Source organism: Ambystoma mexicanum, chromosome 5p (genome assembly GCF_040938575.1).
Source record: "Ambystoma mexicanum isolate Mex_15411 chromosome 5p, UKY_AmexF1_1, whole genome shotgun sequence".
In the NCBI taxonomy this organism is placed as follows: domain Eukaryota; kingdom Metazoa; phylum Chordata; class Amphibia; order Caudata; family Ambystomatidae; genus Ambystoma; species Ambystoma mexicanum.
The window spans coordinates 527,646,541-527,673,911 of NC_090930.1; the positions used below are offsets into that span (position 1 = coordinate 527,646,541).

At 45.8% G+C, this 27,371-nt stretch overlaps 1 protein-coding gene across 3 annotated transcripts in view; it reads right to left on the reverse strand.

Annotated features, from left to right (window-relative positions):
• The window catches only part of POF1B (POF1B actin binding protein), a 464,150-nt gene that overhangs the window by 82,011 nt on the left and 354,768 nt on the right, over positions 1–27,371 (reverse strand). For all 3 annotated transcript variants that reach the window (XM_069612934.1, XM_069612932.1, XM_069612933.1), the window contains exons 10-12: positions 22,870–22,962; positions 21,104–21,217; positions 8,859–9,011 (exon numbers count right to left, since the gene is read on the reverse strand). In XM_069612934.1, coding sequence (XP_069469035.1) covers positions 8,859–9,011; positions 21,104–21,217; positions 22,870–22,962 — 360 coding nt within the window. The remainder of the gene's footprint in view (positions 1–8,858; positions 9,012–21,103; positions 21,218–22,869; positions 22,963–27,371) is intronic.

Sequence of the window (27,371 nt, forward strand, 5' to 3'; positions counted from 1 at the left end):
TGAAAAGCTGCTATTTTTACCCTCAATGTGAGTGATTCCTCAGGGAAGCCAAAATTATATTTGGAGGAGGGAAGGGGTGGTTTCATATCGAGGTAGAGGTAGGGAGAAAAAAGTGGAGGGAAAGGTAGCAGGATTTTGGACCAATGGAAGTCAATGGCAAACCGTGCTAGACGAATGCCTGTGAAGTCTCACTACTCCCGGATCTAGGGGACCCCTGAAAACAATTTTGAGGAATATATATCATGACCCCCTGACCTGACTTACTGCACCAAGATTTGCCTCAGAAATATCATGATAACCTGTTAAGTACAGGGCTCCTCTTACAGGGCTGGGTCAAGGACCTGATTTCCGGCGACCCAGATGAACAATGGCAATAATAATCCATATACCCAGCATGGTTACCCACCATTCAGAAGCAGAATCAGCAACAGAGATGGCACCGGGAAGACAGAGAAACCTGACCATGGTGATCTGGGCAGCTCGAGGGGCGAGATGGGGCAGCCAGCCTACAAACAGTCCCACAATGGTGGCAACAGATGAAGGCAACCCATGGTGGCCCAATATAGAGCTGAAGTGACCTACCACTCATTCAAGCCAGGGCGGCTCCCTACCTCGAGGCACTTGTTTTAGGAGGATTTTGCAGGTAGGAAACAAAGTAACGACTGATAAATGGGGTCCAGCAGAGGACAAGCATTCCAGACAGCAAGGAGGACTGATGAGAGAATGAGGAAAAGCCTGGGAAGGACTACCAGCAGCCTTAAGGAGAAATTGGTGTAATGACAAAGAAGCGTGGATCTAGCCAATATGGTACAATCAGATCCTCAAATGCAGTGGCACAGATATGTGGCAATCCTCTAGCAATCCATGTAAGAAACTACTGATCTGATGTACAGGGACTTCCATACATAAGCATCCTCACTCAAGGAGCTGGCCTTAGCTTAGCCCGCCCCCCCTCCCTCAATTATACATGAGGTGGACACACAAATGTTCTGGTGACCAGCTAATCAGGTTGGCCCTAAAAACTCCCAAATGCTCATGTTCAGGAAGTGTATTGGGCATGTCTGTGGCAGAACACCAGGCTAACTAACTTTAGAGCATGATGAGTTTTCTGTAGAGTGAGCTCATGTCAGCACAATTGCCATGTTAGGCCTACCTCATAGTCCAAAGAGGCAAAGGGATGGTCCAAACAACATGGCAAGAGTAAATTACATTCAAACCCCAATGGCTACTATACTGGTACATTGAGCTACTAACACCGTAAAAAATACTGCGCCCGTGATGAAGCCAAAACAAAATTAAAGATGCTACCACCCTACTCTCCAACTTACTTATAGTGTGATAGAATCACCCTGGGAACCAGCATGGGGTGCTTAGAAATCCCAGATGCCCTAGTAGCCTTGTGAGCCACTGGGGCAGCACATCATAAAAAGGCCCATAGTGGCAGGGGGACTACAGTAGAAGTCCCTCTGGCCACTAAGTGAAGTAAAAAACTCAGGGAAGCCAGCAAAAGCTAATCAAATGGGTCTGGAGAATCATACAAATGCAATTCTGTCCTAACACATACTGTTTCCTCATCTGTTATGAGGATCTGGTTTAAGATACTGAAGATAGTACATTTCAGTTCCTAATTGACAAGCCCCTCCACTTCTGGTTATGACCCCTCTCAGAGAAGATTACACTATTCTGGGCTGTTAGTTCTCCTTGTCCGCCTTCCTTTTGTATTATCCACTACCTCTTCCAAAAGGTTGGTCTGTGGGTCTCAAAGATAGCACGTCGTCCATATGAAGTTGTTTGAATTCTTCAAGGACATTTTAGGCAGATCAGTTTATCTTTGTGGATTGGATTTTTCGACCTCTTACTCAAGGGGGTACATGTTGTATTAGTTGGCACTGAAACTTGTGTTCTGGATACCTTTGCTTTCTCTCTATATGGTTATGCAGTTTTGCAAACATATTTATCCATCCTTGCTCATAGTCTTTCTTGTCTCTAAGGGAATTCTGTTGTTTACAAATGCCCATTTTCTCAGTCTTACTGCTCAAGGTTATCTTCCATTCAGTAGTATTATCTTATTGCATTCTCTGCCATCAGTAGAAGAAAGCAGTCGTTTTCCTAATTTCTCAATATCATTAGATATTTTCTGTCAATCCAAGATTACAAATGTGAATATGGTTTTTAGAACACTAACGACAGACAGACATTGGTGTGATCTAGCCAATCTTTTACCATCATAGTATCAGGATTTGTGTAGGCCAGTATTGAAAGAATATGCAGACCCTCCAGAATCCTCTTGATAGTCAGGTAGGTTGTAAAGTAGTGGCTTTCCACCACTGAAGTATCTCCCATTTTTTAAATCCCCCTAGAATATCAATGTTCTGCTCAATAGTTTTTTCAGCTGACATGGTGGGCACGCCTCTTTCAGTTCTTTAGCATTAGCCATGAAGAGAAGTCGCACCTCTGCCCTCCTCTCCAAACCCTCACCCTCCACCATTGCATTCTGCTATACTTATGTGAAGGTTAAATGCGAGACGGAGACAAAGTTAAGGTTTTCTCAAAGTTAGCCATTTATTCGAAGTAAAAAGGGGTACTGACAAACACCTACATTTTCCCTAACCTAACAGAGAGGTCCCTGCCTAGCAAACTAAAACTAAAGGAAAATGACCTGGTGCCCAAAATACCTCAGGCCCTCACACTAATACATACAATCAAATTATACAAGGAAAATATGGCTGACGGTTTAGTAATTCAAACTCAAATGTTCTTAAAAGCACTCCTTGCGACCAGGGCTGTATTCCCTTCCCCTGGATCAATTTAGGAATACTTAGATAACAGTTCTGTTTCAACAAAGTCCTCTTAAAGGAAAATAGAAATGTATTTTCCAACCAGAGTGTCCTTCTTGGAGAAACAACAAATGTCCTTTTCACCACACTTGCTTCAAAACAAATCAATGGACCTCATTACACGGTAGGCGGTAAGGGATTACCGGCACCGGTGCCGGTAATCCCTTACCGCCCTACTACGAGGTTCCTTAGCGGGTCCCTTCCCGAACGCCTGGTTTTACCAGGCGTTATGGAAGGAAACCGTTGAGGGACTTCAGAGCTAATAACGGGCCCGCTAATAGTGGGCCCATTATTAGCTCCATCCTCATTCCCATTGAGCCCTATGGGGGCTCAAATGGGAATGGGGAATGGTTCCCGGAATGGGGACTTACCGGATCCTCCAAGGTCGGAATGACCCGGTAAGTCCCTATTCCGGGAACATGGACCCGGAATTTGGTAATGGGGTAGCAATGGTGCTAATAGCGCCATGGCTACCGCCTACCGTGTAATGAGGCCCAATGCCTTCCACAATATCCCTCTTGCAAGGATGATTGACCTCTTCACCCTGAAATACAAGTTCAGGGTGGCTGAGAGGAAGTGGAAGGCTGACAAACTGGCCTGCCGCCTGCTCCGAAGGCAGTACAGACTCTCCGTCCTCGCCAAGAAGAGAGCACACATCCAAGCCTGTGTTTCTGCGGCATCTCACAACTTGGCCAAACTCTTCAAAATCTGCCAGGAGCTGGCCAACCTTCTGCAGACTCTACCTCTCCTGTCCCTTCTCAGGCCCTCTGCACGGCCTTGGTCTCTCATTCCATCTCTAAAATTCAGGACATCCTGTTCACCCTCTCTTCCTCCTCCTCCTCTTCCACGCCTGGCCCGCCTGTGGCCTCCTCTCCTTCTACCTTCTCTTCCTTTCCCTTGTTCACCCCAGATGATGTTTCTACATCGACACTCTTGCTCCGGCCCTTGCTGATTTCTGCAATCACTCTTTTGCCACTGGAACTTTCCCCTCCCCCTTGAACTGTCCCTTGTGCACCCCCTCCTCAAGAAGCCCAGAGTCGATCCTTCCTCTCCGACTAATTATCGCCAGATCTTTATCACTCATTTCCTGGGCAAACTCTTGGAAAAGCTGCCCATCTCCCAGCTTAACCTTCACCCCGAATCTGTTGGTTGTCTCCATGACCATCAGTCTGGCTTCAGAGCGGCCAGAAGCACGGAAACTGCTCTCCTGAACATCTGTGAAGACCTGCTCTCCAACCTTGACTTTAATCTTTCTTTTGTCCTCATTCTCCTTGATCTTTCTTCTGCTTTCAACACGGTCAACCATGCCATCCTGCTCAAGTGCCTCCAAAATAACCTGGGTATCACTGATCAGGCCCTGGCCCGGCTGACCTTCTTTCTCACTGGCCGACCCTCTCAGGTCCAACTGGGGTCCTTCCTCTCTTCTATCTCTCTCTCTCTCTCTCTCTCTCTACTTGTGGTGGTTAGCGATTAGTGGCTAATGCAAATTGAGGTATACCTCACTTTGCCTTAGCCACTAATTAGCCATTAGCCACTAGTCGCTAACCAGCCAGGACATAATGAATCTTATCATACAGCCTAGGTACCCACCTTGAAGATCCAGGAGCACCGACTCCCCACTCCCCAACCGCTAAGTCAACCAGGACCAGCGACTGCACCACCTGAGTGCCCCCTGCACCAACTCCCACCCAACCAAGGATGCATACCTGACAGGTGAGCCCCAATCCCAGCTTCTATCACACTGACTTCTCTGCTTCATCCTATCTTCAAAACCTTACTAACAATTCTTCTAAAACTCTTTTTCCCTCCCTCTTTCTTTTAAATACTTTACCCTATAACCGAAATATTTACGCCAAACTATATTGTAGTATTGGCTGTAATTTGACTCCCAAATGTTAACCATCTGAATAATACTGTTTCATTGTATACTGGATTAATAACTGCAATGGTACATGCTATGATTTTCATTATGTCACTCGGCCTCTAAATTTGAATCCACCTCCCCACAACAATTCACTATCCACATCACAATAATGGTGAACATACACTATGATATTGTACTAATTGCTTTTAAATTGCTTTTAAATCACAGTAGCCTTGTAAAGACCCCACTTTAATAAATCAAGAACCAAAAAATCAACCAAAAAAGATGATTGACATTTAAAAAATAAACAAATAAGTGTCAAACAAAGAACTTTGTGGACTATATCTTTTAACCCAACTGAATGGGCCCAAAGCACTCTTATGCAACCATAACAGCGCCGACGGAGTAGAAACTAACACCCAACTACTACGACATAATAAGCAGGCACAACGAGCACAGGCCTTCCAGCTTCTACCGACAGGCCGCAGGTACCACCAAGAATAAAATAACAAAAAAACAAAGCGCAGCAACCCACAGTTTCTAGTGCTCTTGAAACTCTCCCATTTACTATCAGCTACACCTACTTAGAGGTATTCTTCCCTTCCTCATTGTCCCCCAGAAGCTCACTGTCTCCAGAGCTCTGGTCCTCTCAAGGCTGGAATACTGCAACAGCCTCTTTCTCAATCTTCCTGCCTCTACTCACCATCCTCTACAAACTTATTCAAAACAGGACTGCAAGATGTGTCCTTTGCCTCAAGCCCAGGGATCATATCTCTCCAGCTCTGAAATCTCTTCATTAGCAGCAAGGATCAAGTTCAAGACTCTCTGCATTGTACACAAGGCTTTCTGGGGCCTGGGTCCGCACTACCTCCAACTCTCTCTTTCTACGTATTTCCCTTCTCGAGCTCTGTGCTCATCCATCTCCAACTCTCTGAGAGTATGTTGCTTTTCCAAGCAGAGATTTGGGGGCAGATCTCTTTCTTCGGCTAGATCCTCCCTCTGGAGCAGCCTCCCTGCCTCTCTCAAGCTTGAGCAGAACCAGCTTCAGTTCCAGAAGCAACTCAAGACCTTCCTCTTCAGTTATACTTTCTCTCTTCCTCTCCCCTGCTGATGACCCGTCTGTTCCACACACCTGGTCACCTGGCCACTGTCTGAATTTGGGTCCAGGTCACTGCCGGTCCAGTTGCACCTTGCACTGCCTCTTGGCTCCCCTAGCACTTGTGGCCTATATCTGTAACCCTACGGTCCACCCACTCTCTGCACTTATTAGCCATCCACTGGCTGCATCGTCTGATTACCAGCACTTTGTCACACGTTGGCTGCACTTTTCCACCCCCAATCCCTTTTGCACTTCTCCCCGCTGCTCCCTCCCTGCACTTGTATGATCTGAATGACACAAGGCCTAGTAAGATCGTTGTTTTGTCCTCCCTTTGTTTCGCCTTCCTTGTCTTGTCGTGTCTAGAAACACTTGTTTACAGGCGGGTTATCTTTATTTATTTAATGTGATTTAGTTACATACTAAACTTTACACATAATGTACAAAACATAAAAAATATACCATTTTATCCATAAAACACAGTATTCAAAAGAAAAGAAGAAAGGAAAGAGACAGAAGAAAAACCTTTATACCATATCATATCAAGACACAGATTCTATAAACCAAGTGCAAATGTTCTGCTATCATGTAACACTTTATTCAAAAGAAACTACTTGTCAATCTAGCATGTCACTCTTTCTCGGTACTTCTTAAAATAGATCACTTTTGTCAGGATAGCAGAAAGCAACTTGTCCCAGTGATGCTACTGCTTGTCAACAAATGATAAACTACATGATTCTCTTCATTCAACAAAGGTTATTTTCACATATCTTTCTGCCACAAATATATCAAACCATCATCTTCTTTCCTGGTCCACTCGCCTGCCAGGACTAAACACTATAATAAGACCTTTCCTGACATACTTGCCTGCTAGGAAGAAAACTTCTACCTCTAACTTCAAACTTGATGGCTATTGATTCCAAGACTCTCCACACCAATCTTTCTGGGAAGGAGGTCTGACCAACAACTGCCTCGTCTTACAGTCTCTGGACTCTTGACATATTGTGTTCCAATTTTCCCAAATCTGATCATGAAATGTACAAGAATTATTCTCAAAAGATCTCTTAATTACTTCTCGACAGTCCCAAAAGGGAAGAGTTGTGCCCTTGTCGCCTTAATCTAGTTTCACAGTCACTTGGCTGTTGGTAAGGTGAGACATACGCTTTCCCAGAAATATATCTCTCAAAAGGGGATTTATGCTTCAGTTGCTTTCTTAAGGGCTTCTCACCACTTCTTGGATGATGACAATGCTGGTTGTGAGCTTTTCCCATTAGTTGTCTTAATATGGACTTCTCGTAGCCTCTTGGCTGTGGGTATTATTGGTTAGAGGCTTTCCCCAGTGGTAGTTCACCTAAAGTCTTTTGACAGCCACTTGGCTGTGGGTAGTGTTGTTTATAAAATGTCCCCTCTTGTAGGGAACTTTCTTCTTTGCCACTTAGCTTTGTTTTCTTTAACTATTTGGTATTCACTAAGTAAGTTATGTATTTAATTTGTCAATAGTTCGGTATTATGGTTTTGTGACAGCCTTCGTGCATGGAGCATCTCGGGGTCAGCATTCACTCTATGCCAACTCTCCGGGTTCTCTGCAGTGGCTCCCGCTGGTTGTCAAGCTTTGTGGCAGTGCTTCTGCGTTCAGTCGGCCTTCTCTCGTGCCTCTGCGAGCCGCAGGTAAGTTGTGCGGCAGTGTCTGGGACCAATATGGTTGATCTTCCGCAGCTGCACGCGTCTGCCACACGCTGCTCTAAAGGCACGTCTCCTTCTCAGCTGGGCTCCTTTTTTAGTATGCTGCCTTGTGCTGCACGTACTCTACAGTTCTTCTTGTTTTCACCCTTTGGGGTGACTCCTGCAAGAGGGCTTCTCTCTGTGGCTGCCTCTGCACATCAGATGATGGCAGCTTCCTCAGATATGCTTCCCGCATGGCCATTAACTGCTCCTCGCCTTTCTTTCTCTGCTTCACCTTCATAACACAGCTGGATCTCATCTTGGGTTTTAAAGATCCCGCTCAGGTGCTTCGATTGGCAATGACTAGACCGCACCATTGAATAGTCACCATTCTGAGACCTCATTGCCTCTAAGCTCCTCTTCTTCGTCCCAATACATTTTGCATTATGGGAATTGAAGTCCATAGAAGAATGTATAACATCAAATTGTTCTACGTTATTTTCAGCTAAGTCAGATTGTTCTATAAACTGAGAGTACAAATGTAAGGGGGGCTTGTGGAAAGCATCTGCAATTTCACATTAGAGGGAGGACTTCCTATTAAGACAGAATTGTGACAATTTAAGGTTTTCGTTTTTAATTCCTGAGTCTGAGACACCAATTTCGTTATGTTTAACTGACTTTTTCTAATAGGTTATTTGCACATTCATATTAGAGGGATTGCTACATGGATGGTATGGCATTAAAAATCTGGAAATGGTTTCATCTTCATCCTCAAAAGAAGATGAATACCGCATCTGTCCTAGTGGAGTTCACTTCCCCTTGATAGCTGTCTCCTCCCATGTGATTCTGATAATCAGGTAGCGGCTGCCTCCCCCCTGGCCACATGGGAAGAGACATTAGGCTGGAATTTGGTGATGACTCCACAAGTTTCATCACAAATATCTCAAAGTCTTTAAGTTACAACAAGAAGCACCAGCACATGATAAGATCTGTAATTGGACACTTTTCCTGCAATTCCCCAATGCGCTGACCCGGTGGAATTAGGGGAATTGATGAGACATTCACTTTCACAAGCATAGAGTATGGAAGTCCAATGCTCAAATGAGCAAACTTGAGGAGTGGAGACTGAACAAACCACCATGTGTACTAAACACTAAGCCTCTCTTCCCCTGCTATTGAAAACGTAAACCTTAGTTCTACTCCAGCTTGTGCTCTACCTTATGTATAAATGATATGCAGTGCGTGGCTCTCGATCAGGAGCACAGTCCATGTATTATACTGGCAAATCTGACACATACACACACATTCAAAGCGTCAAACAAAGATTTGGCACGCCATAAAACACAAAACAGCATTCAAGTAACGTAAACACAGAGTAAGAAGAGGTGGCCGAGGGTACCTGTAATCTCAGGTTGTCATTCTCTTGCTCCATGGCTTGTTTACTGTATTCTAGTTCCTTTAGTCGATATTCTTTGTCGGCATCTGAATTCTTCAAAAGAAGGATCTGTTCTTCCAGTCTTCTGATTTTTAAGGCACTCTCTTTTAGTGCTTGCTGGAGAAAACACAGATAAAAAAATAGCATTACAGAACACAGGTTATGGTGGCCAGATAATATCCAGAAAGGAGACGACATATTTGATATTAATAATGGAGTTAGACAGGTGTGTATTAGCCCCAGTACTATTTATTTTTATAAATGAGGTTGTGAAGGATCTAAAAGCTCTGAATGCTTATGTCCACACTGAATAATTTAGAGTGACCAATTCTGATATATATGCATATGACACCGCCCTCATTGCACAAACATAACTTTTGATCTCTGGCTATTGCAGAACTTTGAAGGTTTTTGTGACAGGAATGCTCTAATGATCAATGATGACTAGACCAAAATAATGAAGGTTGGTTCAAGGACGCAGCTAAAATAAATATTTGTAACAAATTGTAGAAACAAAGAGGTAACATTGTCAGATTACTTAGGTATCAGGTTTGCTGCAATTGGTAGATGGACTCAGATTGAACATTCAGGGGTGTATTTTTCACATGTGGCGGACGCATTACATACATTTCATGACAACTTGGGAAAACAACAAGTAGCTTTCCATTGAGAATGTATCAGGCTAAGGCAATATTGGTAGCCTTAGAGAATGCCAAATTATGGGGTATTCCTGAAATGAGGACTCTTATCACTGGCAATACATTTTTTTAATCTGTCGTCACAGACCATATCCCTGCACAAACACTCCTCAAATTGGTTGAATTTGGAATTAAGCCATTAAAAGATCAGGCCGCCTTGATGCCTGTTCTTCATTGGATGTGCACTTGGGAAAGATCACCAGATGACCCTTACAAAAACCTGGCTGCAGTTTCTAACATGCATAATGCTAGGAATCTTGGCCGGTTTAACTACATCAGGCATTGTCTTTACCTCATGATACTACAGGAATACTGGCTTAACACTTATAGGAAATTTAGTGATAAAAATGTAGTTAAGTATACTTAATGGAAGTTAATGGGTGGGCTCAATTTGGATGGTCTCTCATGTACCAGTCTAATTGTTGCCTATTTGTGAGTAAAAACGAGGCCTGATTTTCAATATCTCGACTTGTTCCACCAAAATCAACTCCGAGCTATGTACATGAAATCCCGACGTTAGATTTTCCCTGTGTTGCATCTCCATTGAAGATGGAAAAGTGAAAGTTCCTCCACACTATGTGCCTGTGCTCTACGTCATGTAGAGACAGTTTTCCACTTTATTTTTATTTGCCTGCACTATGTTCCAATAAGATTAGTACAGCTGTTGCTGATGTTGAGGTAACAAGGTATTTCGTACAAAACGCATGGCCGATAGGAACTGCAGATGAACTAACCAAATCAGTATATGTCTTGTGGATATTCAAAAGCATTGGCTCATAGGAGAATAGTTGTGAAGGATATTTGGTGACAATGTTGCCTGGGTCACACATTACTTTTGGATTAGCTATTTATTGTAGGCCAGTATAACATTGGTAGCAGTTTGAAATAATAGATATAAGCACATTTTATTGAAGGCAGTAATTTAGTTACTTACCTGTAACTGTTGTTCTCCAGCATGGGTCTGGCATGGATTCACATGATCATGAATATTCCCCGTCGTCAGGCCGGGAAACCTCAGTAAGAAAAGAAAAGAAAAGCAGTATTGCTTTAAAATCTTGAATACTGCCTTACACCTGATATCCAATCACTGAAGAAGGGGTCATACTGCATCCATCCAATGACGGTTGTCTCCCTGATTCCCGCCCTCAGCGGCCATCTTCAGATTAGAAGCATGTGAGGTGCCAGTATGAACCCAGAAGAACCACAGCGGGGACAGAGGGAGAGTTCACATGTGAATTCATGCCAGACCCATTCTGACGAACAACAGTTACAGGTAAGTAAATTGTTCCTTCTCCAGCATGGCGTCAGGCATGGATTCACATTCTCATGAATACGATTATACGGCAGTAAATTATACACAACCATGGGAGGTGGCAAGGCTCAACAGAAGTACAACACTTAACCCTGGAACCAACTCACCTCAAGCAAACAAGTTGCGCCGCACCGTTTGGCCGACTCTTGACTTCTCTCTGGAATCCTTGTTCACACAGCAGAATCTTGTGAAGGTGTGCGTCGACTTCCATGTAGCAGCCCTGCAAATTTCCAGCAGGGGAACCCCAGAGAGAAACGCCATCGTAGCAGTGATGGGTCTGGTGGAGTAGGCTCTCAGCCAGCCTGGATTGGGTCTGTCAGCCAGACGATGACAGTGCATGATGCAGCCGGAAAGCCACCTGGATAGGGAGGCCTTGGACAGGCCCTTCCTCTGATTCACAGGAGCAAAGTTCACAGAGAGCTGAGAGTCTTCTGGAAGTCTTTTGAGCGGGCCACATAGAACTTCAAGGCACAAGCAATGTCCAGCATATGCAGTGAGCAGAAACAGGATTCGGGAAGAAGACTAGAAGTACTAAAGGTTTTTTGAGGTAGAACTTAGACGGACCTTTCGGCATGATGGCCGGGTGAGTGCTGAGCACCACCCTGATAGGTTGCAATGATAAGTAGGGGGCTTTGCAGGAAAGAGCCTGAATTTCCCTGATCCGCCTGGCCGAAGTGATCACTACTAGGAACGCAGCCTTCTATGAAAGAAACTTGAGAGGAACATGATGTAAAGGCTCAAATGGAGGTCCCATGAGCTTCGTGAGGACAACATTGAGCTCCCCAATGCCGGGGCCAGAGCTTTCACTGGAGGGAAAGACCTAAAGAGACCTTTCATGAATTCTTTGACTAGTCTGTGAGACCATAACAAGGCTTTGTAGATGAACGGGTGTATCGTGAAATGGCCGCCAGATGTACTTTGATGGAGGCATGGGTGAAACCAGACGTGCCAGCGAGAGCAGGTACGGAAAGAGATGAGGAGCAGAGACACCCAGCAGCGTGATGCCCTGCGTCCTGCATCACCCTGTGAAATGTTTCCATTTGTGACTATAGCACAGTAGAGTAGAGGGTGCTCTGACCTTGGCAAGAGCAGCTTTACATTCCACTAGAAGATCATAGTGGCCAGACTCTAAGGCTGCAGGAGCCAGGCAGTGAGGTTAATTGATGCTGGATCGTGGTGTTGGAAGGTTCTGCTTTCTCTGGAGAGCAGGTCGGAAAGAGGAGGCAGCCTGATGGCCGGCAGGCAAAGCAGGTTCAGGTACCATATCTGCCAGGCCCACGCTGGGGCGATGAGTATCATCATGCAGAGGCATTGCTTCAATGTCTTGATGACTCATAGCAGGAGGGGGAATCGGAGGAAAAGCGTACAGGAATTGACCTTCCCATCTGAGCGAGAAGGCACCTTCCAAAGTCCTCGGTTGAGGGAACCTGCTGGCAAACTGCTTGCATTTGGAGTTTGCTGCTGTAGCAAATAGATTGATCTCTGGACAACCCCACTGGCGTAACAAATGGATTACTTGGTGCTGCTGCAACTCCCACTCGGGATCGAACCGAAGCTCCCTGCTGAGGGCATCCACTATGGTGTTCTTTATAGCTGCTAGGTGAAAGGGTATGAGGAACATGTTCTGAAGGATCACCCAGAGCCAAATGGTTTGTGCCTCGAATGACAGAGCAGGGGATCGGGTCACGTCCATGCCTCGAACGACAGAGCAGTGGATCGAGTCCCGACCCTGGTTCCTGATGTAGAACATTGTGGTTGTGTTGTCTGTGAAAATCCTCACCACTCGAACCTTCAGGAGCGGCAAAAATGACTTGAGGAACCAGAACACAGCCCAAAGTTCCAACACATTGATGTGTAGATCCTTTTCCTCCAGCAGCCAAAGGCCTCTGACGTGGGACTGCTCGGCGTGGGCCCCCCATCCATCCAGCGAGGCATCCGTGGTGACTGTTGCTTGAAAAGGAGGGGTACGGAATGGGTAACCATGCGTAAGGTGAGAGCACACCCCCCCTCCATTGGATGGCTTTCCTGAATTCCAGGTTGAGCAACAAACTTGGCTGACCTATTGCCCGTGACCTGGTGCCATTGCAGTCCAGAAACTCCTGGAGTGGCCTCATCTGCAGCCTGCAGAAAGGCATCAGATGTATGCAGGAGGACATCATGCCTAGCAGCGACTTAATTGCTAGGATGGTTGCTGTTTTAATGGTGGACAGACAATGCACCTTCCCCAGGATGGCCAGCTCCCGCTCTTCCGAGGGGAAAGCTAGAGACGCCACTGTGTCATGACGTGCTCCCAGAAACAGAACGTCCTGATGGCGTTCTGCAGGATTTCAGATAATTGATAGAGAATCCGAGTTCTGTTAGCAAATGTATGGTCTCCTGTGTGTGTTGCACTGCCAGGCTCCAAGAACATGACCTAATGAGCCAGTCGTCTAGGTACGGGTAGATTTGTATGCCCTTGAGACGTAGATGCGCTGCCACAAGGGCCAAAAACTTGGTGAACACCCTTGGTGCTGACTTCAGGGTGAAGAGCAGTACCTTAAACCGGTAGTGATTCCCCAGAACTATGAATCAAAGGAATTTCCGATGTTTTGGATGAATGGGGATGTGAAAGTAGGTATCTCCAGATCAAGAGTTGTCATGAAGTCCCCTTTCTCCAGTTGGCCGAGCAGTTGCTGCAACGTGACCATCCTGAACTTTTGGGCCCTTAGGTATTTGTTGAGGTGTCTAAGTCCAGGATTGGGTGCCACCCCCCAACTTCTTTTGGACTAGAAAGTATCTGGAGTATGCTCTGGAGCCCCGGAGTCACAGCGGGACGGGTTCTCATGCGCCCTTTGATAGCATGGATCACACTTGCCAGAGCAGCTGAGAACTGTGTTTTTCCTCGTTTCAGGTGGAGTACGAGGGCACTTGCATTCGATTTCCAGCGTGTGCCCTTTCTGCAGAATGTCCAGCACCCATTCGTCTGTGGTGATGTTTATCCAGGCATCAATGAAATTTGACAGACAACCTTCCACTGGTGAGCCGAAGGTGGGGTCCATGCCTTGTGCCTAGTCAGGCCTGCTTGGTTGCTTACAGCTTTCCCCTGCAGGTACCGACGGTGCTGTGAACCACCACCGAAGGCCTCGGACCGACCTCTGTATGATTCCTACACCTTGGAGCGGGAAGACTGATGGTAGGAAGTGGTGGCCTATCCCTTTGAAGATCTTCTTGGAAGACCGAAAAGAAGAACGGAACTGCTGCAGGGTTCCTAGGGACCTTGCTATATCAGAGTCCGTTTTGATGGCCTGCAGTGTTTCATGCACTGCCTTTCCGAAAAGATTATTGCTGTCGAAAGGCATATCCACTACCTTGGCCTGATCGTCAGGCCTAAAATTGGTAGCTTTCAGCCAACCTTGACGCCTGAGCGCTAAACCATTCCCCATTTGGCAGAAGCCGGAATCTGCGACATCCATTGCCACAGTGATGGCATGATCGGAGGCCACCTCCTCCTCCTGAAATAGTGCCAGAGCTTCCCTCCTCTTGTCGTCCAGCAAGAATTCCAGGAGTGGGCCTAGTTTAAACCACAAATCCCTATCATACCGGGCAGGATGGCTAGAGCGTTGGCAGCCTAAATGGTTGACGCTGCAGTATATATGATGCGCTTCCCTGACACATCTAGCTTCTTCCCTTCTTGGTCTCGTAGGACCATAGACATGGAGGATGGATTCGCCGACTGTTTGATTGCTGCGGCTGAAATTACTGAATCCGGGGATGGCTGTCAGCAGAGACATTTGGGGCTGAGTCTGCCACCCTGTATTTTTTCTCTAGCTGGTCTCGCCTCGCTGGTGCGGGCTTGGGGACTTCATTAAGGCCAGGCCCTTTCACATACCTCGTCCAGTTTCTGGTAGAGGAAACCTTCCTTCCCCTTCTCCTCTGGTAGCAAATTAAATAGGGCAGATGCCCTCGCCATCATGGAATGGAATGACCCCACTTCATCTTGAGGTGAAGCTCTGGGGGTATCATTCGCCCCTACTGGCTCCCCATCTGCTGGGACAAAGTCATCGAAGTCATCGTGTCTGTTGTGCCAGTGCCCATGTTTGTTGCCGTATCAGTGTGCAGTGCATTGCCTGGCAGTGGTGGTGATGGTGGTCGCCTCGGGGTAGCTGAGCGATGCCTGTGTGGAGGCCTCGGAGGGCTGTACCTAGGGTCGCTCCCTGACAGGCCCGCTATGGGTGGTAGCTGCTGGTCTTTCTCTGAGACCAGAGAACTGAGCACTGAGAAGATGTCCTGGGACATATCTCTTGGAATTTGCAGATTGGGCCGTGGGCTTGATGGAGGAGGGCTTGTCTGCCTTGCTGAATCCATGCTTATGGCGCTGTAGCCACCTGCATCCAAGCAATGATGTGTGTCATTGTCAGAGGTAGTATAAACGGCCAAAGGACCAACTGAGCTCTGTGTGTGCTGGTCTCCTGGTCTAACCACTTCCTCAGGGCTACAGACATGACCAGCGCCTTTACTGACTGGGTAGTGGTGGTTGATGATGCAGTAGTTGTGGGCCTTGGAGGCAGCGAAACCCTTGCCGCAGGTTTTGCCAGCAGCTTTACTTGCTCGTCGATGAGGTGGCCGTCGCCGAGGCAGTCGTCAACGAGGTGGCCGTCAACAAGGCAGTTTTTGACGGAGCAGCCATTGACAAAGATGAGCCCACTGCAGCCGATGGTGAAGCAACCGTCAATGGTGGTCTGGTCAACGTAGTTGTGGCCATAGACGACGACCTTGTAGTCATTGACGAAGCCTTGGGAGTCGGCGTTGCTGAGAGCTTCGAAGAGGGTTCCTTTCGGGAGTGCTTCTTCGGTTTCTCCCATGACAAAACACTATGCTTCGAGGACTTTACGCCGGCCCCCGGCAAGCTCACCGTAGACAGGCAAGGTGACAGAGAGCACTAGGAACCGCATCTGCGGCATCTCTAGCCGCTTTACTGGTGCCCTCCGGGGGTAACGCCTCGGCCGCTCTGGACCTCTTATCAGGTGGAGAGTGCTATGGAGTGCAGCCCAATCTGGGCTTTGCCTGAGCATGCCCAGAGGACACACCAGGGGCCCTGTCCTCCTCCAAACACGCCACCGTCCGTCGGTAGCGGTCCCTCTTTGTTTTGGCCAGAAAACTTCAGCAGATGTTGCATCAGTCTTCTTCATGATCAGGATGCAGACAGTAGAGACATCTTGCGTGTTTGTCCTCCACGCAGATGTTCCTCAAGCCACACTGGGAGCAGAGCCTGAAGAGACTTCTCCTGCCTTCCTCCGGCATGGCGAGGTGCAAAGTAGGCCTCGGTAGGCCGTTCCAAGTTTGCATGTAGTATAGATGTCAAAACTTAACTGGCCACAGAGCCCTGTTACTGGAGCTGACTAGCCGTTAGCAGTCTTTGAAATTTTCACAACAAATTGATATTTTCTGCCGAAAAACAGAAATTTATTGAAAATAAACTCGGAGAGCAAAAATCAAGGACCCCCTGCACCGAAACATGCTGGAAAAATCTGAAGATGGCCGCAAGGGGTAGGACTCAGGGAGACGACCATCATTGGAGGGGTGCACTGATTGGATATCAGGCGAAAGTCAGTATTCAAGCTTTTAAAGCAATACTGCTTTTCTTTTCTTACTGGGGATTCCCGGCCTGAGGACAGGGAATATTCATGCGCATGTGAATCCATGTCAGACCCCATGCTGGAGAAGTTTTGTTTTACCGCACTACCTGGATGGTCCTTATGGGACGGATGTAATATTGGTTGTGTTTTTGTTTTCTATATTATTTTTTATGCTATTAATATTGTAACGGTTTGTACGTGTCATCCTTTCTGTTTACCACTAAAATGAAATGAATGAAATATCTATGTTATGATATGGTATTTATAACGCGCCTATACACAAGTGTTTCAAGGCGCTACGAGGCAGGAGAGGGGAAACAGTGGAAAGACAGACAAACGATCCTACTAGGCCAAGTGTCATTCAGATTGCTCAAGTGCAAGGGTAGGGAGAAAGGGAAAAGTGCAGTACATGGGATAGAGGAATAAATACGATAGGTAAAAGCGGCCTGATTGTGGCAAGTGCAAGGTAGAGCAGACAAGTGCTGGTGGGGGGACTGTAGGGATACTGAAAACAGTCCCTAAGTGCGGGGGTTTCCAGGGAGGTAGGGCAGGAGTGCAAGGGTGGGACCTGGCCCCAAGGTCAGTAGGGTGGCCAGGTAAACCGGTGTAGATTCGGCAGGGGATTTCAGCAGGGGAGAGAGGCAGAGAAAGCAGAAGAAAAGAGGAAGGTTTTGAGGTGTTTCCGGAACCGGAGATGGTTCTCCTCAAGTTTCAGGGAGGTAGGAAGGCTGTTCCAGAGGGAGGCCCCTGCCGAAGAGAGAGATCGACCACCAACACGTTGCTTGGAGAAGCGGCTGACCCTGAGGGAGTTGGAGGCAGATGAGCGAAGAGCCCGAGAAGGAATGTATTTAGGAAGAGAGAGTTGAAGGTAATGCGGCCCCAGGCCCCAGAAGGCCTTGTGGATAATGCAGAGGGTTGTTATCATGCAGTTGCATGTTTTATATGAATATGCTTTTCAATGCTAACTTGCCACAGACCATATGTGTCAGTATTGTCTTTTTGGTTTGTTCATCTTCTCCAGTTATTTTTTTTTATATGTGTGAAAACTTTTCTGAGGAAGAATAAACCCACTCAAGGCACTGTGGTGAGAGAATAGTGACAGTAAAGTAGCTGGAAGGATGATGTTTCTGCACAGCCGCAAGTGCTAAAAATATATAACTATAATGCCTTAAAATGTATCTAAGAGTAAAGTATGCTGAAACACAGTGGGTCCATGGTTACTTGTGACTGTGCACTTTATGATGTGACTATATATGGCAGATGTAATGGCCATTTCAAACTTTATAGATGTTTTTTTATGAAAGGGAGCAAAAGGAATGGTGAGGAAAAGATTCTGCAGTGAACCGCATTAAACTATAATTCCACTGTCGTCTTCATAAAATTTAGACTAATCCAGCAGGAGTGAAAATGTTCAGCATCAGAAGTCACCTGAGACTAAGTCCAGAATGTAACATGCCGAAGGCAGTGGGGTGAAGATTGTAAAAAGAGGTCACTGCAAAAGCAACCAGGGAAACCCATTAAACGAAATACTAGGATCTCAGTCACGAAGGACCTACATTTTCACACACAAGGGTGACCCAAGGAAACAACAATTTTATGCAAACCAACTAAACTGGCACTGTCCCTAAAAAGAAGTACTAAACTATCCCTTGGGAAGGAAATAACCCTAGGGAGTGGTGTTGTGCTGCATATCTAACAGGGATAGAGGGAGAGAAATATCCCTTGATTAAACTCAGGAATGAATTAAACTGATGTAACGAATATTTAGTTTCCAAAACTGTCTGTAAATGCACCCACTGTACTCGTCGTATCTTATAACGAAGATCCCCACACTAATAGCGATCAAAACCATGTTAAACCTACCGAGCCAGAGAAAAATGTGGCTCAAACCTTGTGATTAAAAACCCAAATTAAAAACCAGGGGCTATTTGTCGCAGGACCAACCCACTAAGTATTGCAGAGGGTATATTTTTTCCTTTGTTTCACCAATCCTCAAGTGTGCATGTGTATAATGTGTCCTCAACTTAATAATCAAATTAAAACACAAGCGACAATGCCCATAAAAACAACACTAAATCTGGCATCTCGACAGGTCGACCGGTTTCGGGGAAGTCTGTCACCTTCTTCAAGACCAACAAAACACATTAAATTCTTCTAGGGGTCGTCACTCCTGTCCTCAGTCAAGTTGTAGAGGTGGCTATTAAACAACCTAAACAGGAAGCAGTGCAGTATTCTCAGTAAAAGGAGCAGCCACTGCTCTCATGAAGCCTAATTTTGCAAACAATGCAATTTCCAGCTCACTTAAATCAATGCCACATCCTCGGCCCCATAGATACTCCACCTACCCGTGTCAGACCGCAAGTACTCTCCATCTACACATCCGAAAAAGCCTGTGCTTTCAACTTCCCAGCCACTGTGTCGCAGGACATTCCCACTTCTCTGCTGTAATTTAGAGGGAAGGGAAAAATCTACACTCAATAACCCCACAGCCAGCCAATATGTCATACAGCCCGCCAGTGACACAAACCATGTCCCAGCAGTCATGGTCCCATTACCTGAAATGGTGTCATTTACTTCATAGAAAGAGGAACTGTTGTTCAACGAACGTGCAGCGAAACTGCAGTCGCCTGCGTATCCAAACAAAGCACGCCACTTTCTCTCCATTAATGTCTTTTGCCAGCGTGCAATAGACCAGACAGTCTTGTGACCATCAACGTTACCTGCTATTGCTTTGCAACCTGACGGCCCAAGGTGGCAGCCATCTTTAAATTGGTAAAAAAAAAAAACGTTCATTAATGCTGTATGCCACATAGAACTGCTGGCAACTCTTCTCAATCATGAGCCATTATGAGTGTTCAATTGCGAATTTTGTGTGACAACCACTAACTTATCTAAATATGTAATGAAGCCATACTAGTAACTAAATCTGAGAATATGTAGTATGCCAAAGTCTGGACAATACGTAGTATAGAGTCCACCCATATGTGGAAAAAAGGCTCTATTGGTGCGAGTCCTTGGGGAAAAAGTGCCCATAGAAAACCATATTACGAAATCTGTCCGCAGTCACTGCTGGTCCAAAGGACTTCCCATCCAATGAATTGGCACTGTGCTGCAAGCTTTCACCACTGGGTGCTCGAGCCAAACTTTTTTTATTAAATACAATACTGGCATGCACATCTTGGAATATTAATTCACATTTTATTATATGTTTTGTTTTTGTGAAGGACACGCAGACTGTTGGATGACTACTTCCGGGCATGTTGAGGTCCAGGGGGCAGAAGAAGAGCGTGAAGCAACTGGTTCAATGGAAAGGAAGTCTTGAGTCAGTGCAAAGATAAGGGAGACTTTGGATCTATCACTTGATGATAAAGGAGACCTGTGACGAATATGACAAGTCAGCTTTGAGTGTGATTCCTTAGAGTTGTGTGATTTCTGCATGAACTGTGTTGCCTTTGAATCTGTTGTATGATATGATATGATTGGTTATTTATAACGCGCTTAATACCCAGAAGTTTATAAGCGTGGTCCTGGGAATTGAACCTATGTTGTTCTGTGTCGTCTTGCTTCCAAGGTGAGCACGTTGCCCCTGGCCATTGCCATTGTTTCGGATTATACAGAACCATCGCATTTTGCAGATCGATGGGTGCTCTGCCCAGGTGGATTTTGTGGCCGGTGCGCTTAGTGTTGATAGCTATCCTATGTCAGGTCAGCAGCCAGTGGCCCATCCTCAGGACTGGTGAAATAGGTCTGGGACCTAATAGCCCCAGGATGCGGCAAGCAGCAAAGTTCCCAGCCCCCTGGAGCTTGGAGGTAGACTTTGCAGAGAGAGTTGTGTATCCAGTTTGAGAGCTCTATGCATGCCTTGGAGCAGCACAGGACAGCAAGGGGGGCTATAGAGTCCGGGAAAGGTGGTGGAAGTAGTAATTTACAACATTACTGACTTGCACTAGCACTAGGGCCTGTGTTCAAGGAGAAGCCTACGACTTCAGCCCTGAGAGAGCGATAGAGTTTGGGGCACTTAAATCATCTTGAAGAAGGGTTGTTAATTACCATCGCTGCCACATTGGGTCAGTTACATTCACTTTCAGGCATGGGAAGTGCAGTCACTAACTCTTTGACAGTCCCCTGATTTGTTTGAGATTGTGGTGCACTGTTGTGGGTCATTGGCATTCAGATGGCATCGAATGTTGTAGCTTTCAAAGTTCTTGGCAAACAAGGGTATGAAGATGACTTGGCGTGGCCGTGGTGGTGAGGAGCTTCACCCTAACTAATGAGAGTTCTTGTGTTCCTCCCAGACAGGTCCAAGCCAAAACAGAATTTGCTGACAAATGATTCCAAGACTTTTATAATGATCGGGAGGCTCGAAATGGGCTAGTAGATAGCTACGATCTCAGTCTTGGCATTAGGTTTTTGGAGCAAGGTGATGACATTATTAAGATGCATAATTCTAAGGTGGACATGTTTGCTTAATGATTCACATAAAGTGTCAGGGTCTTTTTCCTGTACACAAACTTTTGTACTGCTGTCTGCTACAAGTACTTAATACATTTTTTTGGATACTACATTCAATGAATCTTACTTTACCTGCTGCTGGCGGTTACTTTCTCTTACAGATGCCAATAGGGTCTCATATTCTTTCACTTGCGATTCTTTAAAAGAAAGGTCTCTCTCAAGCAAACTCTTGTCAGTTTCCAGTTTCTATAAAAAAACACAAAAATCCATTCATTAATGTAGACTCCCGACTCAGCCGATTAGGTCTCAGCTACTTCACTGCCACATGCTTTTGCATTTGGTCTGGTACCCGATGCCCGTGTTAAGCAGCGTGGGCCTGGTTCAAAGTGACTTTGCACTGCCAACACAAACCCTGATTCATGGAACTGTGCAAAATGTATTTTTGCAGTGCAAAGTCTGTGCAAAGTCATTTTGTACTGTAGAAAATGACTATTCACTGTCTGTGCATGCAATGCAAATATGGTTACCATTCAAAAAGCAGCAACTTTTGGGGACATTTACAAGCCTGTATGCATGAACATCCCAGAATGATTCAAGCACCTACCGTTCAAGTGGATCAGGGGAAACTGGTGCACTTTCTGAGGTTTTGTGTGCAAATGAGTGCTATGTATGCAAAGTACATATTTTAACAGGCATACAATAGTATCATTAGCCTACTCCTCTCAAATCATATATCATTCTAAACCCTAAGCCTAAGCATTTATGCAAATGTGTAGTTAGGAAACTGGACGAAAATCTAAGAGTGGTAGGAGAATCTTCAGTATATGCATAGACCAAAGTCCAGCAACGCCCATGAGTAAGCGCAACACACTTTACAAACTTTGCACCTCTAATGTAATACTTGTCTAAATTGGCTCTGTAATCTGAACTATAAAAGAGAAAAAAACTGAAAACTCACTCCAAAAATGGTTAAACCTCACGTGACATGGTAATGCTGTGGGCATGCTCATGTGCTAACATGTTTTATACATTACTGTGATTAAAATACAATGCTAAAAGAAATTTCACACAGAGTGCTGTATATTGAACACTCAAAATCCAAGGGAGGGTATGTTGAACTCTGTGCATTTTAATAATTTTGGAAAGAAGTAAGCATTTATAATGTCATAAAAACAGACAATGACGAATTTGCACAGCACGAACCTGCTTTTTAAAGGGAAACGAATTATGACAACGTGTCTTGCAAAACAAATGCAATATTGAAATGCAACATTTAGTTAAAGTTAGATTGATTATGTCTTTGGCTAGAATTGGGTTACTGAATAAAATACATTTCGTATTTCAGAGAAGGATTGGCCGGATGAACAGTCAGAGCCTGATTAACAATTGTGACTATAAATGCATTTGCACTCACAAAAATGTGCTGTTTACATACATGCAAACGTGCATACATGCAGACTGCGGCCTTTTCACAAAAAGGGGAAACAAACACAGATGCATTGATTGACACACGCACACCCCTCCCCCCTGACTGCGCGGGAGGGGGCTAGGCCTACAATGACACTTACTATGCATCTTCAAACCGGGACTGGCTGCAGGAGTGGCCAGGAGCAGGCAATGCAAATGAGGATCCAAGCTACAACCCCATAGACTGCACGGTTATTTTTCAGGTGTTTCCTGCCTTCTTCCCAGGTGCACGTTTAGTGTCTGGAACTTTCCTTTGGGGGCTGCTCCTCCTTTGAGAATCAGGATGCTAGTCACAGGGATTCTTGGTGAGCCACTCTGTGGTCTCAGCTTGTGAATCGAGCCACAGGATGAATCATGCATACTTTTACAATGATTTCAAACCAGAAAGAGTCAATGTTAAGAAATGAAGCGTGCACAAGATAGTCACCTACATTTAAGTCGCCTTGCAGGTGGCCGAGGTCCTCCCGCAGCGTGTTGAAAGTAGACAGCACAAGTCTCATTGATTTATCAGATGTCTGTCTCATCTGAGGAGGAAACAATACACGGTCACGATTACTGCATGTCATATTGCACGGGGCAACATTGAAGTGGCAATAAGGACTTCACCATCTTCTAGTTTCCTGATCTACAAGAATGTCTCTGATGGCACCCTGTTTCAGGTACTCTGCAAATTATGCACATTTACAAACAGAGTGTGAGAAGGCACAAGAAGGCAATGATTGGTTGGTGCTTAAGCACGCTACCTAAGAGTAGCATCAACCCGCGGACAATGGAGATGGGAAAATGGGACACTATTCGGCACTTCCCACTCAGAGCTTATGTTGTGCAAATCTGACGGCCGTCTTAAGAATGGCACAAGAAAACAATTCTTCACTTAAAAGCAACAATATAAATTATTAAATTAGTCAGAGATTTGAGAAACCTATGCATACATTTTATTTTGAAACCTGGACCTAGCATCTTAAACCAGTCGGTAATTTGTGGCCTGCACTAATATAAACCATTCCCCTCAAAACAATTGACCCCACTTGCTGAATAATCTGCAACATTTCTCGCGTGACCATTTCCCTCCCTTTCTCTGTGTTATCCATCCACTTCCATGCGCTTCTGTTCTGAAGCTCTGTGCTGAGGCCGTCTCTCCTCCTGCTTTCTCCTCCTTTCCCCTGTTCACCCCTGACAATGTTTCTATATAAGTCCGATCTATGAAAGTCTCATCAAAGCAGGTTCTCCCCTACTCATCCAGAACCATCAGAGACCACATTGACACCCTTGCTCCAGCTTTGGTCGATTTCTGCAATCACTCCTTTGCCACTGGAACTTTCCCCTCCCGCCTTAAGCACTCTCTTGTGCACCCCCTTCTCAAGAAGCCCTCGGCTAATACTTCCTCTCCGGCTAACTATCGGCCAATCTCCATCACTCCTTTCCTGGGCAAACTCTTGGAAAAGCTGGCCATCTCTCAGCTTAATCTACATACTTGCCACCAGTCTGGCTTCAGAGCTGCCAAACGCACAGATACTGCTCTCCTGAACACCCGTGAAGACTTGCTCTCCAATCTTGACTCTGACATCCCTTCTGTTCTCATTCTCCTCGATCTATCCTCTGCTTTTGCCACAGTCAACCATGCCATCCTGCTTAATCGCCTCCGCGACAACCTTGGTATTACTAAACTAAACTCTGGAACTCCTTGACACTCACCATAAGAAATCTACCTTCATTTAACTTATTCAAATACAAAGCGAAGCTCTGGCTAGCCACCACACATGAACTAATGGGTACAGCCTGACTCTCAGCATGACCGTGGGGACTATTTACTGCTTTGTATGATACTGCTCCATTGTATATAAATTGTTTGCTATGTTAACTGTAATTCTGCCTTGATTGTAACCACTCGTCTGATTATGTGTCACTTCTGTAACTTACTGTTGAAGATATGCACCCGGTTGCCTTCGGGCCTGGCTGCGCTATACAAATAAAACAAATACAAATTACTGATCAGGCCCTGGCCTGGTTGACCTCCTTTCTCACTGACTGACCCTTTCAGGTCCAATTGGGGTCTTTCCTCTCTTCTATCTCCATCTCTACTTGTGGTGGTCCCCAGGGATTTAACATCTCTCCCTGGCTCTTCAACAACTAGCTGTCACCTCTTTCCCACTGCATCACTACTTTTTGCCCCAATGTTCCATGTTATGTGGATGACACTCAGCTCTCTTTCAGGCTCCCCTCAGCCACATCTGCTTCTTCTCTTATACCAGACTGTCTGGCTGCAATTCAGGAATAGTGTGCCACCAATGATCTCTGCCTTAATGCCAGTAAGACTGAGACCCTCCTCATTGGGACAACCGCTCCCCCCTTTCCTCTCTCTCCCTGGCCACCCACTCTGGGCCCTCTTCCTGCTCCTTTCTGTGAGGCTAAGAATCTTGGTGTCATCTCCGACTCCACCCTCTCCATCTCTCCTCACATCTCTGACGTCTCTAAGGAGTCAAACTATCAGCTGTACCTCCTCAGATGTATTCTTCCTTTTCTCACATCCTCCAGAAACCCATTGTCTCCAGAGCTCTGGTCCTCCCTAAGCTGGACTATTGCAACAGCCTCTTTCTAAATCTTCTTCCTCTATTCTTAGACCTTTACAACTTATCCAGAACAGGACTGTGAGACTTGTCTTTGGCCTCAACCCCACGGATCCTATCACTCCAGCTCTGAAAACTCTTCACTGGCTCCCCATGGCTGCAATGATCAAGTTCAAGACCCTCTCCATCATCCACAAGGCTTTCTGGGGCCTGGTACCGCTCTACCTCCAACGTTCTCTTCCAAAACATCTTCCTTCTCAAGCTCTCCGCTCATTCACCTCTAACTCTGAGGGTCAAATGCTTCTCCAAGCAGAGAGTTGGGGGCAGATCTGTCTCCTCAGCTAGGGCCTGCCTCTGGAACAGCCTACCTGCCTCTCCAAAACTTGAGCAGAACTACCTCTGGTTCCTGAAGCAACTCAAGACCTTAGTTTTCGCTTCTGCTTTCTCTCTTCCTCTCCCCAGCTGATGCACCTGCTCCGTGCACTGGTCGCCCTCTGAACTGCATGTCCAGTTGCCCTTGCACTGCCTCTGGGCTCCCCAGCACTTAAGGGTCTATATCCGCAACCTTATGGTCCTTTCTCTCTGCACTTATGAGCCACCCGCTGGCTGCACTTGTGAGTTAACTACACTTCCCATTCCCCTGCCCCTGCCCCCTGGCACTTCTCCCCTTCCCCGCACTTGCACAATCTGATTGACACATGGCCTAGTAAGATCGTTATTTTACCCTCCCTTTGTTTCCCCCTCCTCTTGTCGTGCCTACAAACACTTGTGTACAGGCGCTTTATAAATGCCACATCATATCATATCAAGCCTCTGCCATTGGCCACTTGGAACTGCCTAACACTGATCCGCAATACATAATAACTGACTCTGGTGTTGCGTGCTTTTGAGCCCAGCATCTACGCGTCTTTTCAGCCCGGTTACCTTTGCTTCTAAACCATTGTTAGCAGATGTTCATATATTTTTCACTGAACAAGAATATTTGAAATAACATTTGCTGCAGAGTGCAGGCCGGAAAACATTGGTGAAAACAAGGTCTAACCTACAAACTAGAATAGTAAGTGACATTATGAGAAATATCTTTGTCAGACTAAACTAGGTAATCGTGAGCGATGCTGCATGCCACATGTCTGAATGTACCAATGAGAATACAAGCTGGCTATGACCAGATATGTCAATCCTGCTTTTATGTACTTGCTGATGAAACGAACACAGTCTAGTTAGTGTCAGTGGTGACAGGCCATATGGGATACAGGAATGTTTCCTGATAGGCTGCTAGGGGCTTGAGTCCCTTGGAGCAACCCCTAAAATAAATTAGAAATGTACACTTTACTTTTGTCCACACACTCTGCAACCTGAGACTGGTTGATCTGCTCCCCCCTGTTTCCTCCTCTGCTTGTTTGTAAAGCCCTTGCTCCCAAATTGCCCATCCTCCCTGGTTATTAGCTCCCCGCTCCCTTGTACCTCTGCTTCGCAAAGTGTGTCCTTCCTACTAGGATTTATAAAGTGCACCAGTGCTTCCGAAGCTAGCTCCATGCTCAATCAATACCCTAATAATGTGAATGCATATTTTTAAACGGTTTGGCTCATACCTTGTGCGTTAGCACTGCTTCTAAGGGTAAACGAATGGTATGGGAGTTCTTGAAAAGGAGTTCGTGGCATGTGGCGATGGGCACACAGCCTGCAGGTGGTGTTTGGCTATATCTCTACACAGTGCACGCCAACTGCCAAGCTAAAGGCAAAACCTTTTCCACCTATTTGCAGCCCGTGCCTGCCCACACGAGTCACCTCTGACAGCAAACTATGTGCTGGTATATGACTGCCTTTGTTATTATCAAGCAGTCGTCTGAAAGGCAGTGACGTCATTGGAGGTGTAAATCAGCTCCTGTTGTAATCAAAATGTGTTCAGAATCAAGTTGCTCAAGACACACTTGTTTAAGTGACAACTAGATTTAACTTCCAAACCTCCTATGTTCATTTAGTTGGACACACTGCTTGCTACTGTAAGTGCCAAGGATGAGTATACTTGTCCTTTTTACATAGACTTCAATAATAGCCTGGCACTTAAGAGGTTAATAATACAGTACTGATCTTGCATGGGTAGCAGTGGGGACCATGCTGGTGATATCTCAGGGCACATAACAGTTGTATTTTCCAAAGGCCAGGGTCATCTGTTCAGCACACTGCACAGCGTGACTTTCAGTTCTGCATGCCGAGCACGCGTTTAATACGCCTATAGAATGTCTCCCTTCTTCTTTCATTGAGAATTCAGTGCTTACGTTTGTAAGACAATGAATTTTGAGTTTCCAACAACAACAACAACAACAACAACAACAACAACAACAACAGAAAAAGCACTTTAGGAA